The sequence below is a fragment of the Nicotiana tabacum genome, chromosome 17, assembly GCF_000715075.1.
Source record: "Nicotiana tabacum cultivar K326 chromosome 17, ASM71507v2, whole genome shotgun sequence".
NCBI classification, from domain to species: Eukaryota; Viridiplantae; Streptophyta; class Magnoliopsida; order Solanales; family Solanaceae; genus Nicotiana; species Nicotiana tabacum.
In genome coordinates, this window is record NC_134096.1 from 131,182,881 (window position 1) to 131,202,831 (window position 19,951).

Here is a 19,951-nt window from a genome sequence, read left to right on the forward strand (position 1 = left end):
CTGAATTTAATTAGGTATGATATTGATATAATATTTTATAAAATTGAATACAGTAAATATCAAACTAAAATAACTAAACACTGTATCTCGGCCGACAAACACCGCGGCTAACAAGTGCGAATAAATTCAATAATTCGAAAATTTGACACTAGTAGAAAAGTCAATAGGAGAAGGAAAAACAAGGTTTTAACTTTGAGTTGTACTAGTGAGTTGTTAAATTCACATAGCATCATAAAATAAAATAATAAATACTACTCCTATAAACAACAAAACGAAATACAGCCGCGTCTCTCTTTTGCTTTCTTCCGTCCGCCCACGAGGAACTAACCAATAACTGGACCCCACTTCTCCGCTTTTCCCCTTTCACTTCATATACCTATTTCAATTTTGATTTTTGGGAAATCAAAATAAATTCTGGAAATTCAAAATGAATTAAATAAATGGAGCAGCTAAGAGGAAAGCTGGAATAAATAAACAAATAAATAACGCGCAAGAAACCAAAGACGGTGTTCATCAGCACCACCAATACTGGAGAGTGGAGACCTTCTTCCTCTTCGTACGTTTCTCTGTCACCTTTTTTCTTATTTTCCCCAAACATGATCGTGGATTCTACTCAATTCCTCTTCTTCTTTTGACTCTTCTTCTTCCTATATAAATTTCTTTAAGAGATTGTTTTCTTTACTTTTTTGTTGTGTGAAGAATTAAGAATGCTTTCTATTTATATTTGTTAAAAACCTTCTTTTTGGTTGGCTCTTTCTTTTCACAGATCTCTTGATCATTCAAACCTTCTACTATATACTCTCTGATATATACCCTATTTTGGAAATTTAAACTGAAGGTTTTTTCAGCTAGCAGAAGTTTCCAGTTTAACTGAAAGGTTAGAGACATTCTCGACATTCTTGCGTCCGCTTTTTAATTTATGTTTTTTTCTTTCTCCAGGTATATGATTTTTCTTCTAAATTGAAAAAAGATTGTATCTTTTGGAGTTTTTTCTTTTCTAAGTCTGAATGAAAAGGTTTTCCCTTTGGAGATTGTTATTTTTATGGGTATTCTGGGGTGTGTTTGTTTTATGTGGGGCTAAACAGATCTTGAAAAATTCATTACTTAATTCAGGTTTTGAATTCAAGTGAAATGCTTTTTTGTTGAGCTTTCAAGTCTGATCCTTTGGCAATTTTGAAATTAGTTATTTTGCTATCTATTTTCCCCTCTTTCTGCAAGTAGGTAATATTTCCAAAGGGAAGATTTATTTATTTATTTTTTTTTTTTGGTGTGTGTGTGTGGGTTTTGTGGGGGGGGGGGGGGGGGGTAGTTGCAAACTTCATAGCTGAGTATGTGATAATTATGTCCATCTTTAAAAAGAGGGCCCATTTATTTATTGTACTATGTTTTATTTAAGTTTTTATAGCTAGTTTTTGGTCTAACTTTCAGTGATCCAAGTTTTAGTTTTTACTGATGATAATCAAAGAGTAAAATTTTAATGTTTGTTGCTGCAGACTGTTAAGCAATTCTACATAGAAGGAGGGGTCTTACTTGATCACCACTTTCAAGTAATTGGATTATCTATTTAGATTGTTTGCCTATTTGGCATTGAAGAGCTGCTTCTCCAATGCTAGGCTTGGGCAGGACAAGAACTCAGACAAGGTCTAATAGACCTATGTCTCTAGGAGGTGAGCCAAGTTCTTTGAGTTGTTTATTTCATTTGCTTGTTATTTACATTTTGTTTCTTGGCCAGTTTTTTATGGCACTGGGGTACAAGTAAATACTTACGATTGAACAAGTTCTGTTTGGTTAAGTCTTAGAAGTATTATCTTGGTAGTTGATGCCAATGTACAACAGTTCAATTTTGATCCTTGTATATGTTTTTGCTGGTGGTGTGACAATGTGGTCAGCTGTCTTTTCGTTTCTTTCAGTATTGTGAGTAATACTTGTTTTTTAGGGTCTAAAACATCAATTTTCTTTGTTAATTGTAGGCCTGGATTATGCAGATCCAAAGAAGAAGAGCAATTTCGTGGGTAAAATTCTTATGGCTGCTGTGCTAACAGCACTATGCATTCTTATGCTCAAGCAGTCCCCATCTTTTAATACCCCAAGCGTGGTAATTCCCTGATCCTTCTCTTTATTTGTTAATTGTTTTCTCGGATTTGTGGCAATGCTTGGACTAGAATGACAGTTTGGTATTTGGAGTTTTCTATAGAAACCTGTGTCATTGTTGTCATGGATTCTTTTGTACATTTTCTTTGACATGAGATGATTGTATAGTGCATTTGTCTATTCCTATAATTTCTGAGTTCTAATTTTTGTAAGATAGCAAGAATATTTAACCGACATCTTCCAACAGAAACCTCCAGAAGCATGTGCCTGCTTAAGTTATTTTCGTTTCCTCTGTTTAAAATTTGTTATATTGTTGATTCTTGAAATGGAAGTGTTTCTCAAATCTTGAACTTAATTCGAACAGATATAATTATGTGTCTAGTGTTATTGTGTAGTTTCATATGCTGTAATCTTTATTTCTAAGCTTGAACTTAATTCTAAGCTTTGCACTCATTGTGTTTTGTTTTTCTTGTTGCTGCTTTCTCCTAGTTCTCTCGCCATCAACCAGGTGTTATTCATGTCTTAGTCACCGGAGGTGCTGGCTATATTGGTTCCCATGCAGCATTACGACTTCTCAAAGACTCTTACCGTGTGACGATAGTGGTAATTTCCCCTTCTGAAGTTGTGAATAGCCCTTTGACAATCATTCTCCAATGACTCTTTTCTCTACTTAATACGTGTATGGAACTTCATAAGAAAAATGATTTACCAATTTGACAGGACAACCTCTCACGAGGAAACATAGGAGCTGTAAGGATTCTACAAGAATTATTTCCTGAACCAGGGAGGCTTCAGTTTATATATGCTGACTTGGGGGATGCAAAAGCGGTACAGTGAAGCTGTTCTGAAACTACCCTTTCTTTATTTTATTGTTATTTGGCATTCACTTATTCCCATAACCGAAATGAGCAGGTGCACCAGATATTCTCCCAGAATGCTTTTGATGCTGTGATGCATTTTGCAGCTGTAGCATATGTTGGAGAGAGCACCCTTGATCCTCTAAAGTAAGTATAGTTGATTCTTTTATAAACCTTTCCACTATAACATGTAAACGAAGAGTTTCACTTGTTTCATGTCAGGGAGGAAGAGAAAACTAAATCTTTTACAGGGTAACCCAAAGCATCAAGTATGTAATGATATTGCATCTCTGTGTCAAAGCTGGTTGTGCGTCCAGTATATCACTGGTGTAGCATTATGTTTTCCTGCCTTGATTAGTCTTTCACTCTGAATACAAGCAAATTAAGGCTAACATTACTACTTTGAAATGTATGTGAATTCACATGAGTTCTGTTAGCGCCTTTGTAAGTTTAGTAGCACTGTCATCGGAAAACGGGAAAAGTGCCATTTGTTTAAGGAACTGAATTTCAATCATTTTTCTCCAACTTGTTTGGATTAAAAATATCAAACTGAAGGATCTAATGTGTCTCTTTGATGAATAAATTTAGTGTAATTTCCATGTTGTTATACTGTATAAAGTTGATTATGCCTCTGGTAATTGTTTCTTTGCCTTTCAAACTCATATTTTCATGAGCTGCTGCATGTGCTAATCAGGTACTATCATAACATTACTTCAAATACCCTCACTGTCTTAGAAGCTATGGCAGCTCATGGAGTCCCCACATTGATTTACTCTAGTACATGTGCGACATATGGAGAGCCTGAAAAGATGCCCATTACTGAAGAAACTCCACAGGTGAGTGTTTTAAATTGTGCATATGCTTCAAGTACACTAGAACCGTGTGAATGCCTATCTGTTACGTCATTGGTAAGCAATAGCTGAGTCTTTTTGTCAAATTGCAGCTCCCTATTAATCCATATGGAAAAGCGAAGAAAATGGCGGAGGATATTATTTTGGATTTCCATAAGAACTCAAACATGGCTGTCATGATTTTGAGGTAGGTGTTTGATCCGTCTTGCCAATATATCTCTGTTTTCAGTGTATGGGAAGTAACAATTCTTATATGATGTGCTTTTTTGTACTTATTATACATTTCTATGTTCGTCTTTTGAAAACTTTTTCTTTTTTTTTTTCTCTATATTGGTTGACAAGAGTGGGTTGCTCTAGTGGTGAGCACCCTCCACTTCCAACCAAAAGGTTGTGAGTTCGAGTCACCCCAAGCGCAAGGTGGGGAGTTCTTGGAGGGAGGAAGCCGAGGGTCTATCGGAAACAGCCTCTACCCCAGGGTAGGGGTAAGGTCTGCGTACACACTGCCCTCCCCAGACCCCACTAGTGGGATTATACTGGGTTGTTGTTGTTGGTTGGGGAAAGTGACTCTGGGTCAGATGAGGTGGAAGGGAAGGGCTGGGTTTGAATACGATCTCGCGTGTTTAGGAGTTAAGTAGGAGCTCCACTTGTGAGCTCCCACTAACTCATGCTTGTTAGTTTGTGCAAATTTGTCTTGATTTTTTTTCCTTTTCATGTTTTTAATGCTTTCTTCATGTCCATTTATCTTCTATCTGCCAGGCAAACTGGCATTCACTAATTTTCTTGTTATCAAATTTGTTAACTAACTAATAGTAAGTACATCTTCAGCTGTTCTTTACTGCTCGTCTAATTTTTAGAGCAAGCCAACCACTAAACGAGCACCCCCTTGAGCGATGGTTGAAAGGCCGAGTTATAACTATTGGTTGACTTATTATGTTTATCTCAATTGGCATGGGTCGGAATAATGCTAAATTGTTTTCTGAAAATTCAGGTACTTCAATGTGATTGGTTCTGATCCAGAGGGAAGACTAGGAGAAGCTCCCCGGCCTGAACTTCGTGAACATGGGCGAATATCTGGTGCTTGTTTTGATGCAGCTCGTGGAATCACACCTGGTCTTAAGGTCAGCCAATAATTGCTATCTCTGTACTTGTGTGTTTGTTATTTATCATCTATGTACTTGTGATTGTTGAATTTTCAGAAATTTCTTTATGTATTAAGCATCTTCAATGTCTACCAGAAAATGTATCTGGTTCTGATGAGTGAAATTCATATGAAAAAAGTTCACTTGGTAATGTTACTCTTCAATAACAAACGAAGGAAAAACATTCGTCTGTTCTATCCACATTTCTTTTAATATGGGATAGGAGGAACTGAAATGTGTGTCATGATAACATGAAGAGTTATGATCTGCCTTTGTCTCTGAGCTGAGTTGTTTTGTTCATGCAGGTTAGAGGAACAGACTATAAGACAACAGACGGTACATGCATTAGGGATTATATCGATGTCACTGATCTAGTTGATGCTCATGTGAAAGCTCTTGAAAAGGCAAGGCCTGGGAAAGTAGGAATCTACAACGTTGGAACTGGAAGAGGTAAAGTACTCTTTATCATCTGTTTCAATTTCTCACTCGGGGTATAGTTTTTCATTCCATCCTTCTGTCGCCGACAACAGGAAGATCAGTGAAGGAATTTGTGGGGGCTTGCAAGGCGGCCACTGGGGTTCCTATCAAAGTTGACTTCCTTCCCCGTCGACCTGGTGACTACGCGGAAGTATTTAGTGATCCAACTAAGATAAGGCTTGAACTGAACTGGACAGCCAAACACACCGATCTTCAAGAGAGTTTGCAAGTCGCGTGGAGATGGCAGAAGTCACACCTTAATGGTTATGGTTCATCTCTGGCCAAGTCTTCGTAATGCGTTGGCAACTTATCGTTGTGGAAGGCTGACATGAATCCCATCACATAGCTTAACTTATCGTCGATTCATTAGTACTGCTAGAGTAGGTTTTTGGAAGCTAAAGGGGGATTCTACATTTATTCATTCATCTAGAGTGAATATATAGCAGAGGTTTGTGTATTAGCCAGCCTATTCATCCCATTTATTATTATGTGTACTTAGTAAAACAGATATTTAGATCAATAATAGTTCCGAGCCAGGTATAGTTTCGTCCCTCATCTGTGCCCAGTTGAATTTGTTGTGTGTTTAATTCTTTTGTTTGTGTAGATAGCTAACTACATAGTACATAATATGGTTGCTCCTCTTTCGGAGAAATGGAAGCTACTTCAATGGTTCTCAACCCATTAAGTGATAGATTAGGTAAATTTGAAATTCTGCATATGGACAGAGTCCGGTCCTACAATCCAACTTGAAATCAATTAAGTTCTGATTGAGCTATCCAATAGATTTCAGCTATGCTGATTAAAGAACAGTTGGTTACCGACTCGACCCAACTCAAATAGAGCATTTGCTAAACTGGCTAGGTCTACGAGTTTGTATATCAAGAACAGATTATACAGCATAAGATGATTTTTCTTTATATGTTTCGGGCTAAGAAATTAACAAACTAAAGCTGTTTCGCTATGAACTCTGTCAAGTTTTGCTGATCGAGTTCTTAAAAACTCTTTACAAGAAGCCATCAGATTGTTAAGTATTCTGCTGTCCTTTGTGGCAACGACAGGGCTCACCTCTTGTAGCAATCTGAAAAGAGTACCATCTGATAATCGATCAGAATTTTCCAAGAAAAATTTCATCCAAAACCTGGCAGAAAATGCCTGTGATTCAGAGGAAGGATAATCAGCAAGACAAGCCAGGGCAGTGGAAAAATTGCCTCTCCCCAGCTGCACACGGAACATTTCTTTGACTAGTGGCACTGGTGGAACCCGATCAGCCTGAGCCAAGTCCTTCCAAGTTGCTTCTAATAATTCCACCTGAAAAGGTCAGTGTAGAATAGTCATAATTCTTAACCTTGTCCAGAGATCGATATGAACAAACCAAGGGTATATGCAGCCGCAAAAAACAAAAACAAAATAAATTTAAACAGAAATGAGCATACTCTAAAATGGAACTAACATTGTTATAGTTCAGACAGTTATAAAAACAGAAAGTATTATAGATGTAAGATTCTACCATCATCACATTAAAACAAGTCCAAATTGATATCCATTAAGCAAATATTTTCTCTAATAAAATGGTCATATTTCCAAATTTAAATAAAAAAAAAAAAACAGAAAACTGTTCAAGAATTTGACCGTCCACAAGATAATCGGCTAAATTAAAATTTCACGTGGGAATTTCCTAGGAATGATAGAGGTATTAAACATGAAAGACGAGGATACAGAGGAGAACTGAATACAGGGTCAAGAAAGTGTACCTTTCCAGCACTGCAGGAGTCAAGTACTATCTGAATGTGACGTTTTGGATTGAAATGGTATCCATATTTCAGCATACGGGAGTAGGTAAACCCGAGATCATCCCACTTTTTCTCAGCAGCGTATGCATCCAACATTAAGTTGAATGTGTAGACATCTGGTAAAACCTTATCCTTACTGTCCAATTTACTGCTAATATGGTTACCATTATCCAATAACTTGAAAAATAACTGCCTTGCTTCTTCAAACATCCCATTATCCAGATAAGCTTTTAGCATTATATTGTAAGTTACCAAATTTGGGGAGCAAAACTGGTTCATTTGGTTAAAGATGTATACTCCACTCTGAACGTCACCAGAGTCCAGACAAGCTTGAAGTAGACCAGTATAAGTCACCACTAGAGGCTTGGAAGCAACTTTGCATATTTTTTCCATCTGTTGCCGAGTAGAAGATGCCCAAATAAAATGGAAAGAAATGTTAGTATTCAACACAAGGTTTTTCTGGAGATAAGCAAGACAAGTCATCTATGTACCAATGATTTATCTGTTTGAGAGTACGTCCAAGTAAGACAAGTCATGTATGCACCAATTAAGTTATCTGTTTGAGAGTACACCTTCCTTATAATCAAACAAAAGCCCTACACTGCCTAGTTCCGGTCTTTCAACAAATTTTCTCCATAGATCAGTCACAGCTGTAGGCTGTAAATGATAGTTTCCCTGGTTAGATTCCATGTTGTTAGGTTTCTTGATTTGTTAGATTTCGAATATTGTAGCGCTTTCTCCCAGTCTACACTCCAAGGTCATTGGTTGTGATAAGGATACATTCCTATCTACCAGAAAAAAGGTAAATAAGAAATCCACCTTCTGGACACTAACTTGATTCATCGGAATTCGACTTTAATGCTTGATAAGTCATAGGATCTCCCATCACACTGATAAAGCTCTTGATGAACAGCAGACCATTGACCTCTTCAACACACTACTATTGAAGTAGTCAGATTTCAGAGATACTTGAGAAAATCACAGAGAATCAGTTGTTATGGTTTAGAATATATGAGGATTGAGCAAATATTGAGGTTCTTTGCAGTCCAAAGATAGCTTATGATTATTGCAGTCCAATGGGTATCTTTGCAGTCCAAAGATAGCTTATGATTATTTGTTTGCAATTGATATAAACAATAATATTAGTAAATTGGCATTCACATACTAATGTATGCTACCCTTTACAATCAATGGCATTTACCTTCTAAGTTAATATAGTCAGAAAACAGAATCAATTACCACAACAATCCTTCTGATAATTTAAGTTCGGAAACATCAACTTGAATAAAGCATGATTAATTGATTACTTCCTTCTATTGGATGTCAAACAGAATATATGAATACTCAAGATAATTTATAGGATCCTGAAACAGAACAGCAGAACAAAATAAGATGAATGGAAGCTAAATACAAGAAACGTACTTGCATCAGAGCCTCTTCACACCTCCCCGCACTACAAAGGCAACGAGCAAGGTCATAATACAAACTGGCAGTGCCCACGATTCCTCGTCTTTCCATATCTTCTACAGCCAATATGGCCTCGTCTGTTTTTCCTTCCTTCCAAAGAGTACTCACAAGAACTACATGCATCAAAGACAACTTAATTCAGCAAAAAGAATCTTTTGCAGCATGTCAGGTAAGCGCACATTTCTATGTTACCTTTATAGGTTAAAGCATTGGGAATACATGACTTCTGCATTTTCTTGAAAAAGTCATGCACCAAATTGTATTTGCCACATTCGAACATAACCTGAAAGAACACTTCAGTTTAGCTACTGGTAAAATAAAACAAACTTCAATAACTAACATGTTCCAGGGAAGCACTAAATCCCATTTAGAGGGGCCTTCCTTACCCCCAATCCAGCCCAGAAGTATTTAAAAGGAAAAAAGAGAGAAAAATATCATTTGCCAACAATATAAGGAATGAGCAAAGGGCCCCCAGCTAGACGGTGTGAGAATGCACGGGAGAAAATCAGAAAAATATTATTAATTAGTTAAAGTGTTGTACAACCCTATTTATATACAGTGATTACATAATAATAGGTATCTACTTCCCGATGCGGGACACTATACATGACTAACTACTTAACACTCCCCCTCAAGCTGGTGCATATAAATCATCTAAGTTGCTCGGACACGGGTGCGGATCTAGAGGTCGGATCCTTCGAGATGTAAATTTTAAGATTCGGGGATACGAATCCTAGTACCAATACGGGTGCAGGGATCCGGCTAAAAATAATTCAAAAAAATAAAAATATCTCTAAATTATGAGAAATTTTGTGGAATACTTATGTATAGCTTGTAAAGTGTGGTTTTCTTTTTTATTCTCAAGTTATAGATAAGTAAAGGATTGATTTCCTAGATAAGGAATGCTATTTTCTTCAAATTTACCCTAGTTTTGGTTTTGATTTCGGGAATTAAATTGTATATTGTCTCGAATTTTTTCGTCCGTCGTGGTCAAAGTACCCAAAATTGTTTGACCAGATCTGGTACGGATCCCATACCCACACCCACACCCATACTAGTGTCGTGTCGACACGGGTGCGGCACCTAAACTGCCATGTCGGAGTAACTTAGTAAATCATATGTACCGAGCTTGTTACAGATGTAACTAATACGAGAACCAGTAAGAGACTTAGTGAAAATATCTGCTAGCTGATCATTCGACTTTACAAACTTTGTAACAATATCTCCCGAGAGTATCTTTTCTCTGACAAAGTGACAGTCGATCTCAATGTGTTTAGTCCTCTCATGGAACACCGGATTTGACGCAATATGAAGAGCAGCTTGATTATCACACACTAGTTCCATCTTGCTGATTTCTCCGAACTTCAACTCCTTGAGCAACTGCTTGACCCAAACTAGCTCACATGTTGCCATAGCCATGGCCCGATATTCGGCTTCGGCGCTAGATCGAGCAACTACATTCTGTTTCTTACTCTTCCAAGAGACCAAATTACCTCCTACTAGAGTACAATATCCAGACGTAGAACGTCTATCACAAGGTGATCCTGCCCAATCAACATCTGTGTACCCAACAATCTGCTCGTGGCCTCGAATAGTAACCCTTTGCCTTGAGTTGACTTTATATACCGAAAAATGCGAACAACTGCATCCCAGTGACTATCACAGGGAGAATCCATAAACTGACTTACAACACTCACCGGAAAAGAAATGTCAGGTATAGTCACTGTGAAGTAATTCAATTTGCCAACCAACCTCCTATATCTCGTAGGATCTCTAAGAGGCTCCCCCTGTCCAGGCAGAAGCTTAGCATTCGGATCCATAGGAGTGTCAACAGGTCTGCAGCCCATCATTCCAGTCTCCTCAAGAATGTCTAAGGCATACTTCTACTGTAAAATAACAATACCTGAGCTAGACTGAAGGATCTCAATACCTAGAAAATACTTCAATCTGCCCAGATCCTTAGTCTGGAAGTGCTGAAAGAGATGTTGCTTCAGATTAGTAATACCATCCTGATCATTGCCAGTAATAACAATATCATCAACATAAACCACCAGATAAATACACAGATTAGGAGCAGAATGCCGATAAAACACAGAGTGATCAGCTTCACTACGAGTCATGTCGAATTCCTGAATAACTGTGCTGAACTTACCAAACCAGGCTCGAGGGGATTGTTTCAAACCATATAGTGACCTGCGCAATCGGCATACAAGACCACTAGACTCCCCCTGAGAAACAAAACCAGGTGGTTGCTCCATATAAACTTCTTCCTCAAGATCACCGTGGAGAAAAGCATTCTTAATGTCGAACTGATAAAGAGACTAATGACGTACAACAGTCATGGACAAAAAGAGACGAACATATGCTACTTTAGCCACGGGAGAGAAAGTGTCACTATAATCAAGCCCAAAAATCTGAGTGTATTCTTTTGCAACAAGACGAGTCTTAAGCCGATCAACCTGGCCATCCGGGCCGACTTTGACCGCATAAACCCAACGACAACCAACAGTAGACTTACCTGAAGGAAGAGGAACATGCTCCCAAGTGCCACTCACATGTAAAGCAGACACCTCCTCAATCATAGCTTGTCGCCATCCTGGATGAGATAGTGCCTCACCTGTAGACTTAGGGATAGAAACAATGGACAAAGATGATATAAAAGCATAATGAGGTGATGACAGACGATGATAACTTAAACCGACATAATGGGGATTAGGATTAAGTGTGGATCGTACACCTTTGCGGAGTGCAATTGGTTGACTAAGAGGAGACAAGTCCGCAGTAGGTGCAGAATCTGATGCAGGACGTGAATCACCTGGGCCTAATGCTGGACGTGGACGACGATGATAAGTCAAGAATGGTGGAGCTGCAGAAGGTTGAACGGAACTAGGTGATGGAACTGGAGCTATAGGTGGTGGAGCTAGAGTTGTAGAGGAAGATGAATGGGAGATAGTGACTGAATCTCCAAAAGATGAAACTGGTAGTACCTAAGAAATATCTAAGTGATTACCTGGACCTGTGAAGTATGATTGGGTTTCAAAGAAGGTAAGGAAATAAAGACAAGTTATTGACAAGTTATTGAAGAAAGACAAGATGTGAGTCCATGTGATTTTGCAAGGATAAGGAAATAAAGTCCATCTGATTCACGCCCAGTACCAACGATCCGCCCCGTACTGCGTTTCTGTATAAAAACAAGGTCATCAAGAAATAGAACAGCGCATTTAAGTGATTTGGCTAAGTGACTAACGGCTATGAGATTAAAAGGACTATTGGGAGCATAAAGAACTGAATCTAAAGGTAAGGAAGGAAGTGGGCTTACTGGACCTATTGTAGTTGCCATGGTTTGAGACCCATTGACCATTGTGACTGTTGGAAGAGATTGAGAATACGAAATACTAGTAAAAAGAGATTTATTACCAGAAATATGATCAGATGCACCTGAATCAATGACCCAAGAATCGGAGGATGAAGATTGGGAGACACAAGTCACGCTATTGCACGTTTGAACAACGGAATTTGTCCCTGAAGATGTCTGTTTACATGCTTTGTACTGAAGGAACTCAATATAATCCGGTAGAGAAACCATCCAACCATTCATACTATTGGATCCCATTTCGCTACAATTTATTTCTCAAAATCTTGACTAAAAGTAGTAGGGTTAACTTAAAATAGTGGAAATCAGTAACTCCGGCGGGAAAACTGAAGAAATAGCTGCGAAAACACTGTTCACAGCAGAAAAACAGAACACTATTTTACACCGGAAACATTGTTCACGCCGGGAAACACTGTAGCTCGCCGGAAAAGTCCAAAGTTGTCGGGGATAGCACTGGTCGACTCGGAATTGCTGTGCGAATAAGCTTTCCTGAAGGAAGTTCGTCGGAAAATGGCTGTAAGGGTCTCACGCGCCCGACGCGTGCACATATCTCGCCGGAAAATTTGGACTCTGCCCGGCGCGTGAGGGCGCGTGGCTATGAGTTTTACGGTGGGATTTTCTGGGGTTTGGTCGCGGGACTACGACGAACCTTGTGGTGGCGTTGGTTTGTTCACAACACTGATAAATAGTGACTTTGACGCAAACAGTCACTTCGGTCATTGAAAAATTGCACGGTGACTGAGTTCTTTCTTCCCGGATGTCGCTGGAATGATGCACATCGATCTTTTCTTACCGAAGCTCTGGTACCATGTGAGAATGCACGAGAGAAAAATCTTATTAATTAATTAAAGTGTTGTACAACCCTACTTATATACCGTGATTAAATAATAATAGGTATCTACTTCCCGATGTGGGACACTATACATGACTAACTACTTAACAGATGGCTATGCTATAGGGTTCTCTCCTCTCTTTTTTTCTCCTCTGTTGGGATATGCAATATGCTACAGGTTATTCTCTCTTTTCTAATTTCCAATCATAATATTGACAAAAAGTTAAAGCACAAAAGGTGTATATCATGAAAAAATCATCATCAGAAGAAGTCGGATACATTGTTGACCACAGTTTTTCTAAATACAGTCAATATTAAATTGATTCGTTGTAATCTTTTCCAAAAGTCAAGTTGTAGTTGGAAATTTCATGTGTAAAGGCCTTTGAACATACTTCACAAAAGCTTGATCCTCTAATTTCCTTAAAAAATGGATATCCAAGAACCTTCGAGCTGAAGGATCGCCTTTTGGAGCTTAAGGGACTTGGCTATTAATATCATTATGGCACATAGGTGTAACATGACTCTGGTTCCTTGAGTTAAGAGAGAACCCAGGGCAAAGGGAAAAAATAGATAATGAATCTTCTGATTTTATGGATATATATCACCTCGAAGCTCTCCGCTACTCCAAACACATCTTGTCATCTTGTACTTTCTTTTTTCTTTAGTCCTTGATGAGGTCAGGAATCACATTAAAAGAAGAAAAATGTAGAAGTGTAGTTTCCCATCTCAATGCCAGCACACACCACAATTAATGCTAGATATCAATGGTTACACAAAACATGAGGATTCGTGTGAGTATTTCCCAATAAATGTCAGGAAACCTCCTCCCATAGGAACAAAGCTGATTGAAAGCTAATTAGGTGGAAGTGACTCCTTGTGAAGAGAGAAAATAGGAAAAGAGCGAAGGCTGAATAGGCTTCTCAACTATGTCACTCCCACACTAAACACCTATGGAAAAGGGGAAAAGAAAAGAAAAGGATAATTACCTCCATGACTAATCCATATGTTGTTACTGAAGGCTGCTGGTCCCGGAGCTTTAACTGTTGTAGCACCCAAAAGGCACCCTCCCAGCTTTTACGGCGACCACAGGCATTTAGCACCTACAAGCAAAGAGAAAAAAACTTCTCACAAAGGTGGCATCTTAACCAAATTGAAATCTGCTGACTAGGAAGGGCTTTAATTGAACAAAATTGAAATATACTGACTTTCAGCGGAATTTAATTGCAGCATGTTTATGCATCGAACAAAATTTACACAAGTAATTCAACCAAAACTATACAGATCATTAGGAAGGGCTCAGCATAGCTTTGGGGTGTAACTTCATGATTGTTCCCTCTCCTTTCAGTTAATAATTGAATTCAGCAGCCAAGTCCTTATAATATGTATTTATTTACCTGAGGAGTTTATAACTCAGAAACGAACTTCGTCAAGGAGATATATTTTACCAAAACAAGTTCAGCATACAGCGCACAATAGCACTGGGTTAAAATGATTGCTTCAAATTTTGACGCCTGGCTTATATAGGAAAAGTAAATATGCATAATTTACTGAATAAAAGGGGAAAATGACTGATGCATTAGCCATTTAGATATCGATCATCAGTAATATTTCCCAGATAAAACAACAAATTCCAATGCCATACTGAGCTTCTTTTTTCTCATTTGGTTTCTAATTCTGCTTGGTTTTTCTTGTGTCTGTCTCAAATATCTTTTTCTTAATTGGGAAGACACTAAATTCTCAGTCTTTACTGAGCAGCAGACGTTCCCAGCATGATGGTGAAACAACATGGCTCTGAGCCACAAGTGCATTTAACCAAGAATAGTCCCCCATATTTGGCCCACCCTTTTATTACTTACAGCGTTATAGATGACAACATCCGGCTCAAGTCGTGGATCAAACTTCTCAATAATATTAGTCTTGAATTTCTTTTTGGGTGGTGATTGCATGGTATCGATGACGTCAAAAAGTTCCTTCATATGTCCTGCTTGTCCAAGAGTGACAGCAATACAATGGTAAGCCACAAGGTCTGGATACGATGATATGTGTTCCTGGGGGGGAAAAGTTGAGGTTGGATGTATTAGTTACATATCACACAACCTTTTGCTCTCAATAGGACACAGGACTACTGATTAAAGGAGAGACGAAGTGATGAAAACAAAGTTTACATGTCTTACCTGCATTGCACGAAACAAGTTTAGTGCTTCCACTGGCCTCCTCGCCTTCCCCAATGCATCCAGTGCAGCCGTGTAAATATATCTTGCAATAGAATTTAATCAAAGGGTCCATCACCATCAATTTCCCATTAAGGACTTTGACCCTAGACCTACCAGAAGATGGATAGGAAGGATGTGCCACCAAAAATATAAATCATAACTTCGATCAATTTCAGAAGGTTCAAAGAGGAATTTAATAGATCTAGTCCATGGTAGGTTCCCAGGATAAGTTTTGAGAGTTTTATGTACAGTGCTTTCAAAGATACATTTAAAGGAAGTAGCAAATCCATGGGAAAAAGTGAAACACCGGTGCTTCCCATCTATAATTAGTCAGCGTTTGTTTTTGTTGTGGTATATGTTTGATTTATTTTCTATATCTGCAAACCACAGCAAAAACAAACACACCGACAAATTATAGATAGGAAGCACCAGCATTTCACTTTTTCACATATATGAAAGTGATTATGAGAACATCACAATACATAGCTAACTGTAAAGTAAGCATCAGTGCCACATCTAAATCAATCAACTATACCTCAATCCCAAATTCAAGAATATACAAACATATTTCAGGAATCACTAAGACATTGCACTATCGAGAAGTGGGAGAAATGATCATAGAAAAGATACCTTAACTTGTGTGACTTGAAGCGTTCACGTGAACAAAGCCACTCAATGACTTGCAGCACCCGTCTCCAATTTCCCAATCTACCCAATATTTGGATAATCCTCAAGATAGAGTGATCAGAGAATCTAATCTGAGCACTTCGCATCATTTTAGAGAACATCCACTCAGGCATGTCAATGTCTGCACCATTTAGACTGTAAGAGTAAAATATTTTACTACAAGTCAGAAAAATAGGAATTTTCTGATAAACTACCAACTGTTTAGCAATATTAGCGTATCTTTAATAACTGAATTAGTCATTCATACTTCCTTCTTTTTTTCAGTGATAAGCATTAGCCCTTTATTTTTCTACAGTGCAAAACAAGGAATAACTCACCACTTTGCAAGCCTTTGGATTCTCTGTTCCATGTCTGCCTTAGTAACTCTTGGCTTATCATAAGCATCATCATCCATCGACTTAAAAGCAGCTCTGTCCATCTCATCAACATGCTTTGCTTTACTTATGCTCTCTCTTTTCTCAATCACCACCTTTCTAAATTCCAATTTCCCACCACTACCCTTTTCTTCCACAGCTCCAACTCCTTCACGTTTCTCCACAACATCAGAACTTTCTACACATTTCTTCACCACAGACTTCCCAAATTTACCCTTTTCTTCTTCGCCTTTCTTTCTTCTAATAACACTATCACTCTTTTTCTTTTCCTTTAAAGACTCCATGGCTTTCAAATACTCATCAAATGAAGGCTTGAATTCAAGCTCTTCTTTATCAACTATCCCATTACCTAAGCTACAAGAAAGTATGCCAACACCCAGAATTCTCTTCTGCTTCTTCACCCTTTTGTTACCTAGAGAAATTTCCGAAAAGGGTGTATCAGAAAGAGAAAATCTTGATGAAAAACAAGGGCAACGGAGGTAATTTGAACCAAAAACTCCATTGAAATCAGTACAAGAAGAAGAAGCTCCAAATAGAGCTTCTGTCAAGATAATTGCCACCATCTCAACTCAACTACGCATCAACGGCTGCACCTTTCTCTCGTTTTCCTCTTTCTAGTTTGGTCCTTGGGATGCTTGCGGAAAAAAGATTGGATTTTCCCGGCCAGAACGGTCTCACTTGCGGTATCGGGTCCGAATACATGTAGATCAACAGGCGGGGCGGAATTAGAACATAGAGTGAGAAAATGATAAAATTTGTCCCTTGTGTTTTGGGATTAGTTTGAAATAGTCCCTCAAGTATACTTATGAGCAATTTGGTCTGTTAAGTTTGTCAAAATAGAGCACTTTTAATCTCCTTAAGTATTTAATAAACTCTAGCTCTTAAATTTATGGCAAATTGTGGGGAAAAAATTGTTTAATCGTCAACTTCAGTAAAATATCATTAAAACCTTGTCAACTGCATCAACAATAATTGTATTTAGCACTAGGAATAGATAAAAAAATAACTCAGCAAACACTACATCTTAGAAAAATTATATCAAGCATAAAAAATATACCAAATTTTTATAAAAACTACAAAGATTGGACCAGTTAGTTTTTTCTCTCACAAATACTGTAAAATTTAACAACTATAATTTTTTAACTATTTGAAGAAAACTAAAAGTGCTTGCTTTTGACAAACTTAGAAGATTAAGAATGCCAAAAGTATACTTAAGGGACTATTTTAGACCCACCCCAAAAATAAGAAACTATTTTTGTCATTTTCTCAACAAAGAGTTTTGGCTCTCAAGTATAGTTGATTTAAGACATTTATAACTATGACCTTTTTGATTTAATTATTATAGCTAGTACTACTTAATCCAAAAGGTATTGTGAATATGAAACTTGATGCATATAATATGTAATGTGTAATTTTTTATTTCTCTTAACAAAACTTTTGGATAAAGTATGCTAAAATTCCATATTATGACTCAATTTTAAATACATCTACTATAGAAATAAAGAAAAAATACGAAAAATATAGTGAATAGGGATTTGTTAGTGACAGAAGGAGGAGGACAACTCTCATTGGACGGAGAAAATGGATTTAGTTTTTGAAATTGGGGTCTTTCCAATTTTATTAAGTATCGAATTAAGTGCTCAATCTTCTGATGATTGGTTTTCAATTTTTTTTTTTTTTTTTTTTTGCAAGCTTGTGTTTAAAGTTTTCAGTAGTGGAATACAAGAATATAATCATCTTATTTGGAACTATTATTTGCTTTCACCATTTCACTTCCCTATTTAATTTTTTAAAAAAACTTATGATCGTTAGGTTTGATTCTTCTGACGCGATGGTAATTCACAATACAATAAAAGATAGAGGGAAAGAGAGAGAAGAGGCAATAGAAGCTCTTCTGTTCACTGCAATTAAAAAAAAATAAGATAAGAGGAACACAGTTGACTAATTTTGTAAAGTATATAGGTAAATTTACGAAAAGGTTTTTGTGCCGCACCATTTTGGCCACAATGGCCCAAATGGGGTTAGTAAGGTAATCTCACACGAAAACTAAGGTTTCTCTGCGAATTCTTTGTCAAAACTACCCTTCCCGTCTAGGGTTCTTCTTTATTTAAATGAGATATAAAATCTCTCTCATCCATTCAATACTTCGTTTTCTCAATACATGGATAATATCAAAACATGCACACCCCCCTTTTCCATAAACATTTAACAACGGATATTTTTCATCTTTTTTGCAATATACGCGCATACTTTCATCCATATACATACGTCTGTTTATGTGTATTTCATATATTTTATCCCTTTTCAAAACCCTAATATTTAAATAAACCCAGAGATACTTATAAATAAGAATATTGACGGCCGCACAGAAGATTACATTTTTTTTCCATATCTTATTCTTCTACGTTCTTGTAAGTGTAATTGAATAGATTAGGGAATCTACGATGGTTCAGTCGAAAAAGAATAGTGCTTCAAAAATGTATGTTGTATTTTCTGGTAAAAGGCTAAGAATATACTATTCATGGAGTGAATGTTCTCCTATGGTTATCGGGGTTAAGTGTAGCATCTTCGAGTCTTTCAAATCTTATGATGTGGCGATATATGCATTTAACGAATTTGAAAAATCAATTGAAAGATAAAAAAAAAAATTCTCAGATCGATGATGTTTTGTAACGACCCGACCAGTCATTTTGAGCTCTAGCGCGTCGTTCAGCGTTTTGAGGCCTTGAGTGGTTTCTTTTCAGGTATTATGACTTGTACTGTGGTCGGAATTGAATTTCGGGACGTTCGGGATTGATTTGGAAAGAAATTCTAATTTCGAAAGCTTTAAGTTGAAAAAATTGACTAAGGTTTGATTTGTAAGCAAACATCCTCAGAATCGGGATTTGAAGGTTCCAACAGGTTCGTATGATGATTTTGGTCTTAGGAGCGTATCCGGATGTTGATTTGGAGGTCTGTAGGTTATTTCGGTGTCTATTGGCGAAATTTAGAAATTTGGATATTTTTTGGGAAGTTTGACCGGACTTTTTGATATCGGGGTCAGATTCTGATTCTGGAAGTGGGAGTAGGTCCGTAATGTCAATTATGACTTGTGTGCAAAATTTGAGGTCAATCAGACTTGATTTGATAGATTTCAGCGTCGAATATTGAAGGTTGAAGTTATAAAGTTTATTAAGCTTGAATTGAGGTGCGATTCGTGGTTTTAGCGTTGTTTGATGTGATTTAAAGGCTCGACTAAGTTCATATGATATTTTAGGACTGATTGGTATATTTGGTCGAGGTCCTGATGGCCTCGGGTGGATTCCGGATGGTTAATGGAATGATTTTGGCCTTATGAAAAGGCTGGTGGCAGCATATCTGGTATAACCGCACCTGCGAGGTTTTGGCCGCAGGTGCAGAGCCACAGAAGCGGCACTATGGCCGCAGAAACGACCTTTGGACTAGATGGGATGGCCTCATATGCGAGTGTATTTCCACATCTGTGAGCCCGTAGATGCGAGGGGAGCTCCGCAGAAGTGAAAAACGAGAGGGGCAATTGGGTCGCAGAAGTGGAGGGGTATCCGCACATGCGGGAGCGCAGAAGCGCGTGGTTGACCGCAGAAGCGGTCGCGCATAAACGAAATGTTGTCCGCAGAAGCAGATTTCGCCTGGCTTGGAGGGAACCGCACCTGCGATGGATTTTCCGCAGGTGTTGTTGGTGTCCGCAGGTGCGGAAAAATCGCTGGGCAGTAAGGTTTTATAAAAATGGGACTTGGCCCATTTTTCTTCCATTCTTAACTTGGTTGGGGCGATTTTGGAGA

At 37.9% G+C, this 19,951-nt stretch overlaps 2 protein-coding genes across 4 annotated transcripts; one reads left to right on the plus strand and one right to left on the minus strand.

The window, feature by feature from the left end:
• Nucleotides 1-415: 415 nt before the first annotated feature.
• LOC107803984 (UDP-arabinose 4-epimerase 1-like) lies at nt 416-5,968 on the plus strand. Of its 3 annotated transcripts, none has more exons than XM_016627785.2 (12): nt 417-556; nt 767-877; nt 1,494-1,667; nt 1,971-2,095; nt 2,581-2,694; nt 2,812-2,919; nt 3,004-3,095; nt 3,643-3,784; nt 3,892-3,986; nt 4,788-4,917; nt 5,244-5,388; nt 5,469-5,968. In XM_016627785.2, exons 3-12 carry the CDS (start codon nt 1,607-1,609, stop codon nt 5,708-5,710), a joined length of 1,254 nt encoding a protein of 417 aa, XP_016483271.2. In that variant the 5' UTR covers nt 417-556; nt 767-877; nt 1,494-1,606; the 3' UTR covers nt 5,711-5,968. The 3 variants fall into 3 exon arrangements, with proteins under 3 accessions (XP_016483273.2, XP_016483271.2, XP_016483272.2); XM_016627786.2 differs by having other exon boundaries at nt 455-556; nt 839-877; XM_016627787.2 differs by lacking the exon at nt 767-877 and having other exon boundaries at nt 416-556.
• A 261-nt stretch (nt 5,969-6,229) lies between these two features.
• LOC107803983 (pentatricopeptide repeat-containing protein At1g30610, chloroplastic) lies at nt 6,230-16,856 on the minus strand. The gene is made up of 9 exons (XM_016627784.2): nt 16,095-16,856; nt 15,721-15,912; nt 15,052-15,133; nt 14,734-14,925; nt 13,864-13,977; nt 8,865-8,955; nt 8,628-8,785; nt 7,167-7,598; nt 6,230-6,723 (listed from the first exon to the last, which is right to left on the minus strand). Exons 1-9 carry the CDS (start codon nt 16,712-16,714, stop codon nt 6,352-6,354), a joined length of 2,253 nt encoding a protein of 750 aa, XP_016483270.1. The 5' UTR covers nt 16,715-16,856; the 3' UTR covers nt 6,230-6,351.
• Nucleotides 16,857-19,951: the final 3,095 nt, after the last annotated feature.

Excerpts from the sequence above, each read along its gene's own strand:
- LOC107803984 (XM_016627787.2), top strand. The coding sequence starts at position 1,607 with ATGCTAGGCTTGGGCAGGACAAGAACTCAGACAAGGTCTAATAGACCT. Across the intron at positions 2,920-3,003 it reads ACTTGGGGGATGCAAAAGCG|GTGCACCAGATATTCTCCCA; the intron begins GTACAGTGAAGC and ends CGAAATGAGCAG. Across the intron at positions 5,389-5,468 it reads CAACGTTGGAACTGGAAGAG|GAAGATCAGTGAAGGAATTT; the intron begins GTAAAGTACTCT and ends CGCCGACAACAG.
- LOC107803983 (XM_016627784.2), bottom strand. The coding sequence starts at position 16,714 with ATGGTGGCAATTATCTTGACAGAAGCTCTATTTGGAGCTTCTTCTTCT. Across the intron at positions 15,913-16,094 it reads ATCCAAAGGCTTGCAAAGTG|TCTAAATGGTGCAGACATTG; the intron begins GTGAGTTATTCC and ends TTACTCTTACAG. Across the intron at positions 7,599-8,627 it reads GTGAAGAGGCTCTGATGCAA|ATGGAAAAAATATGCAAAGT; the intron begins GTACGTTTCTTG and ends ACTCGGCAACAG.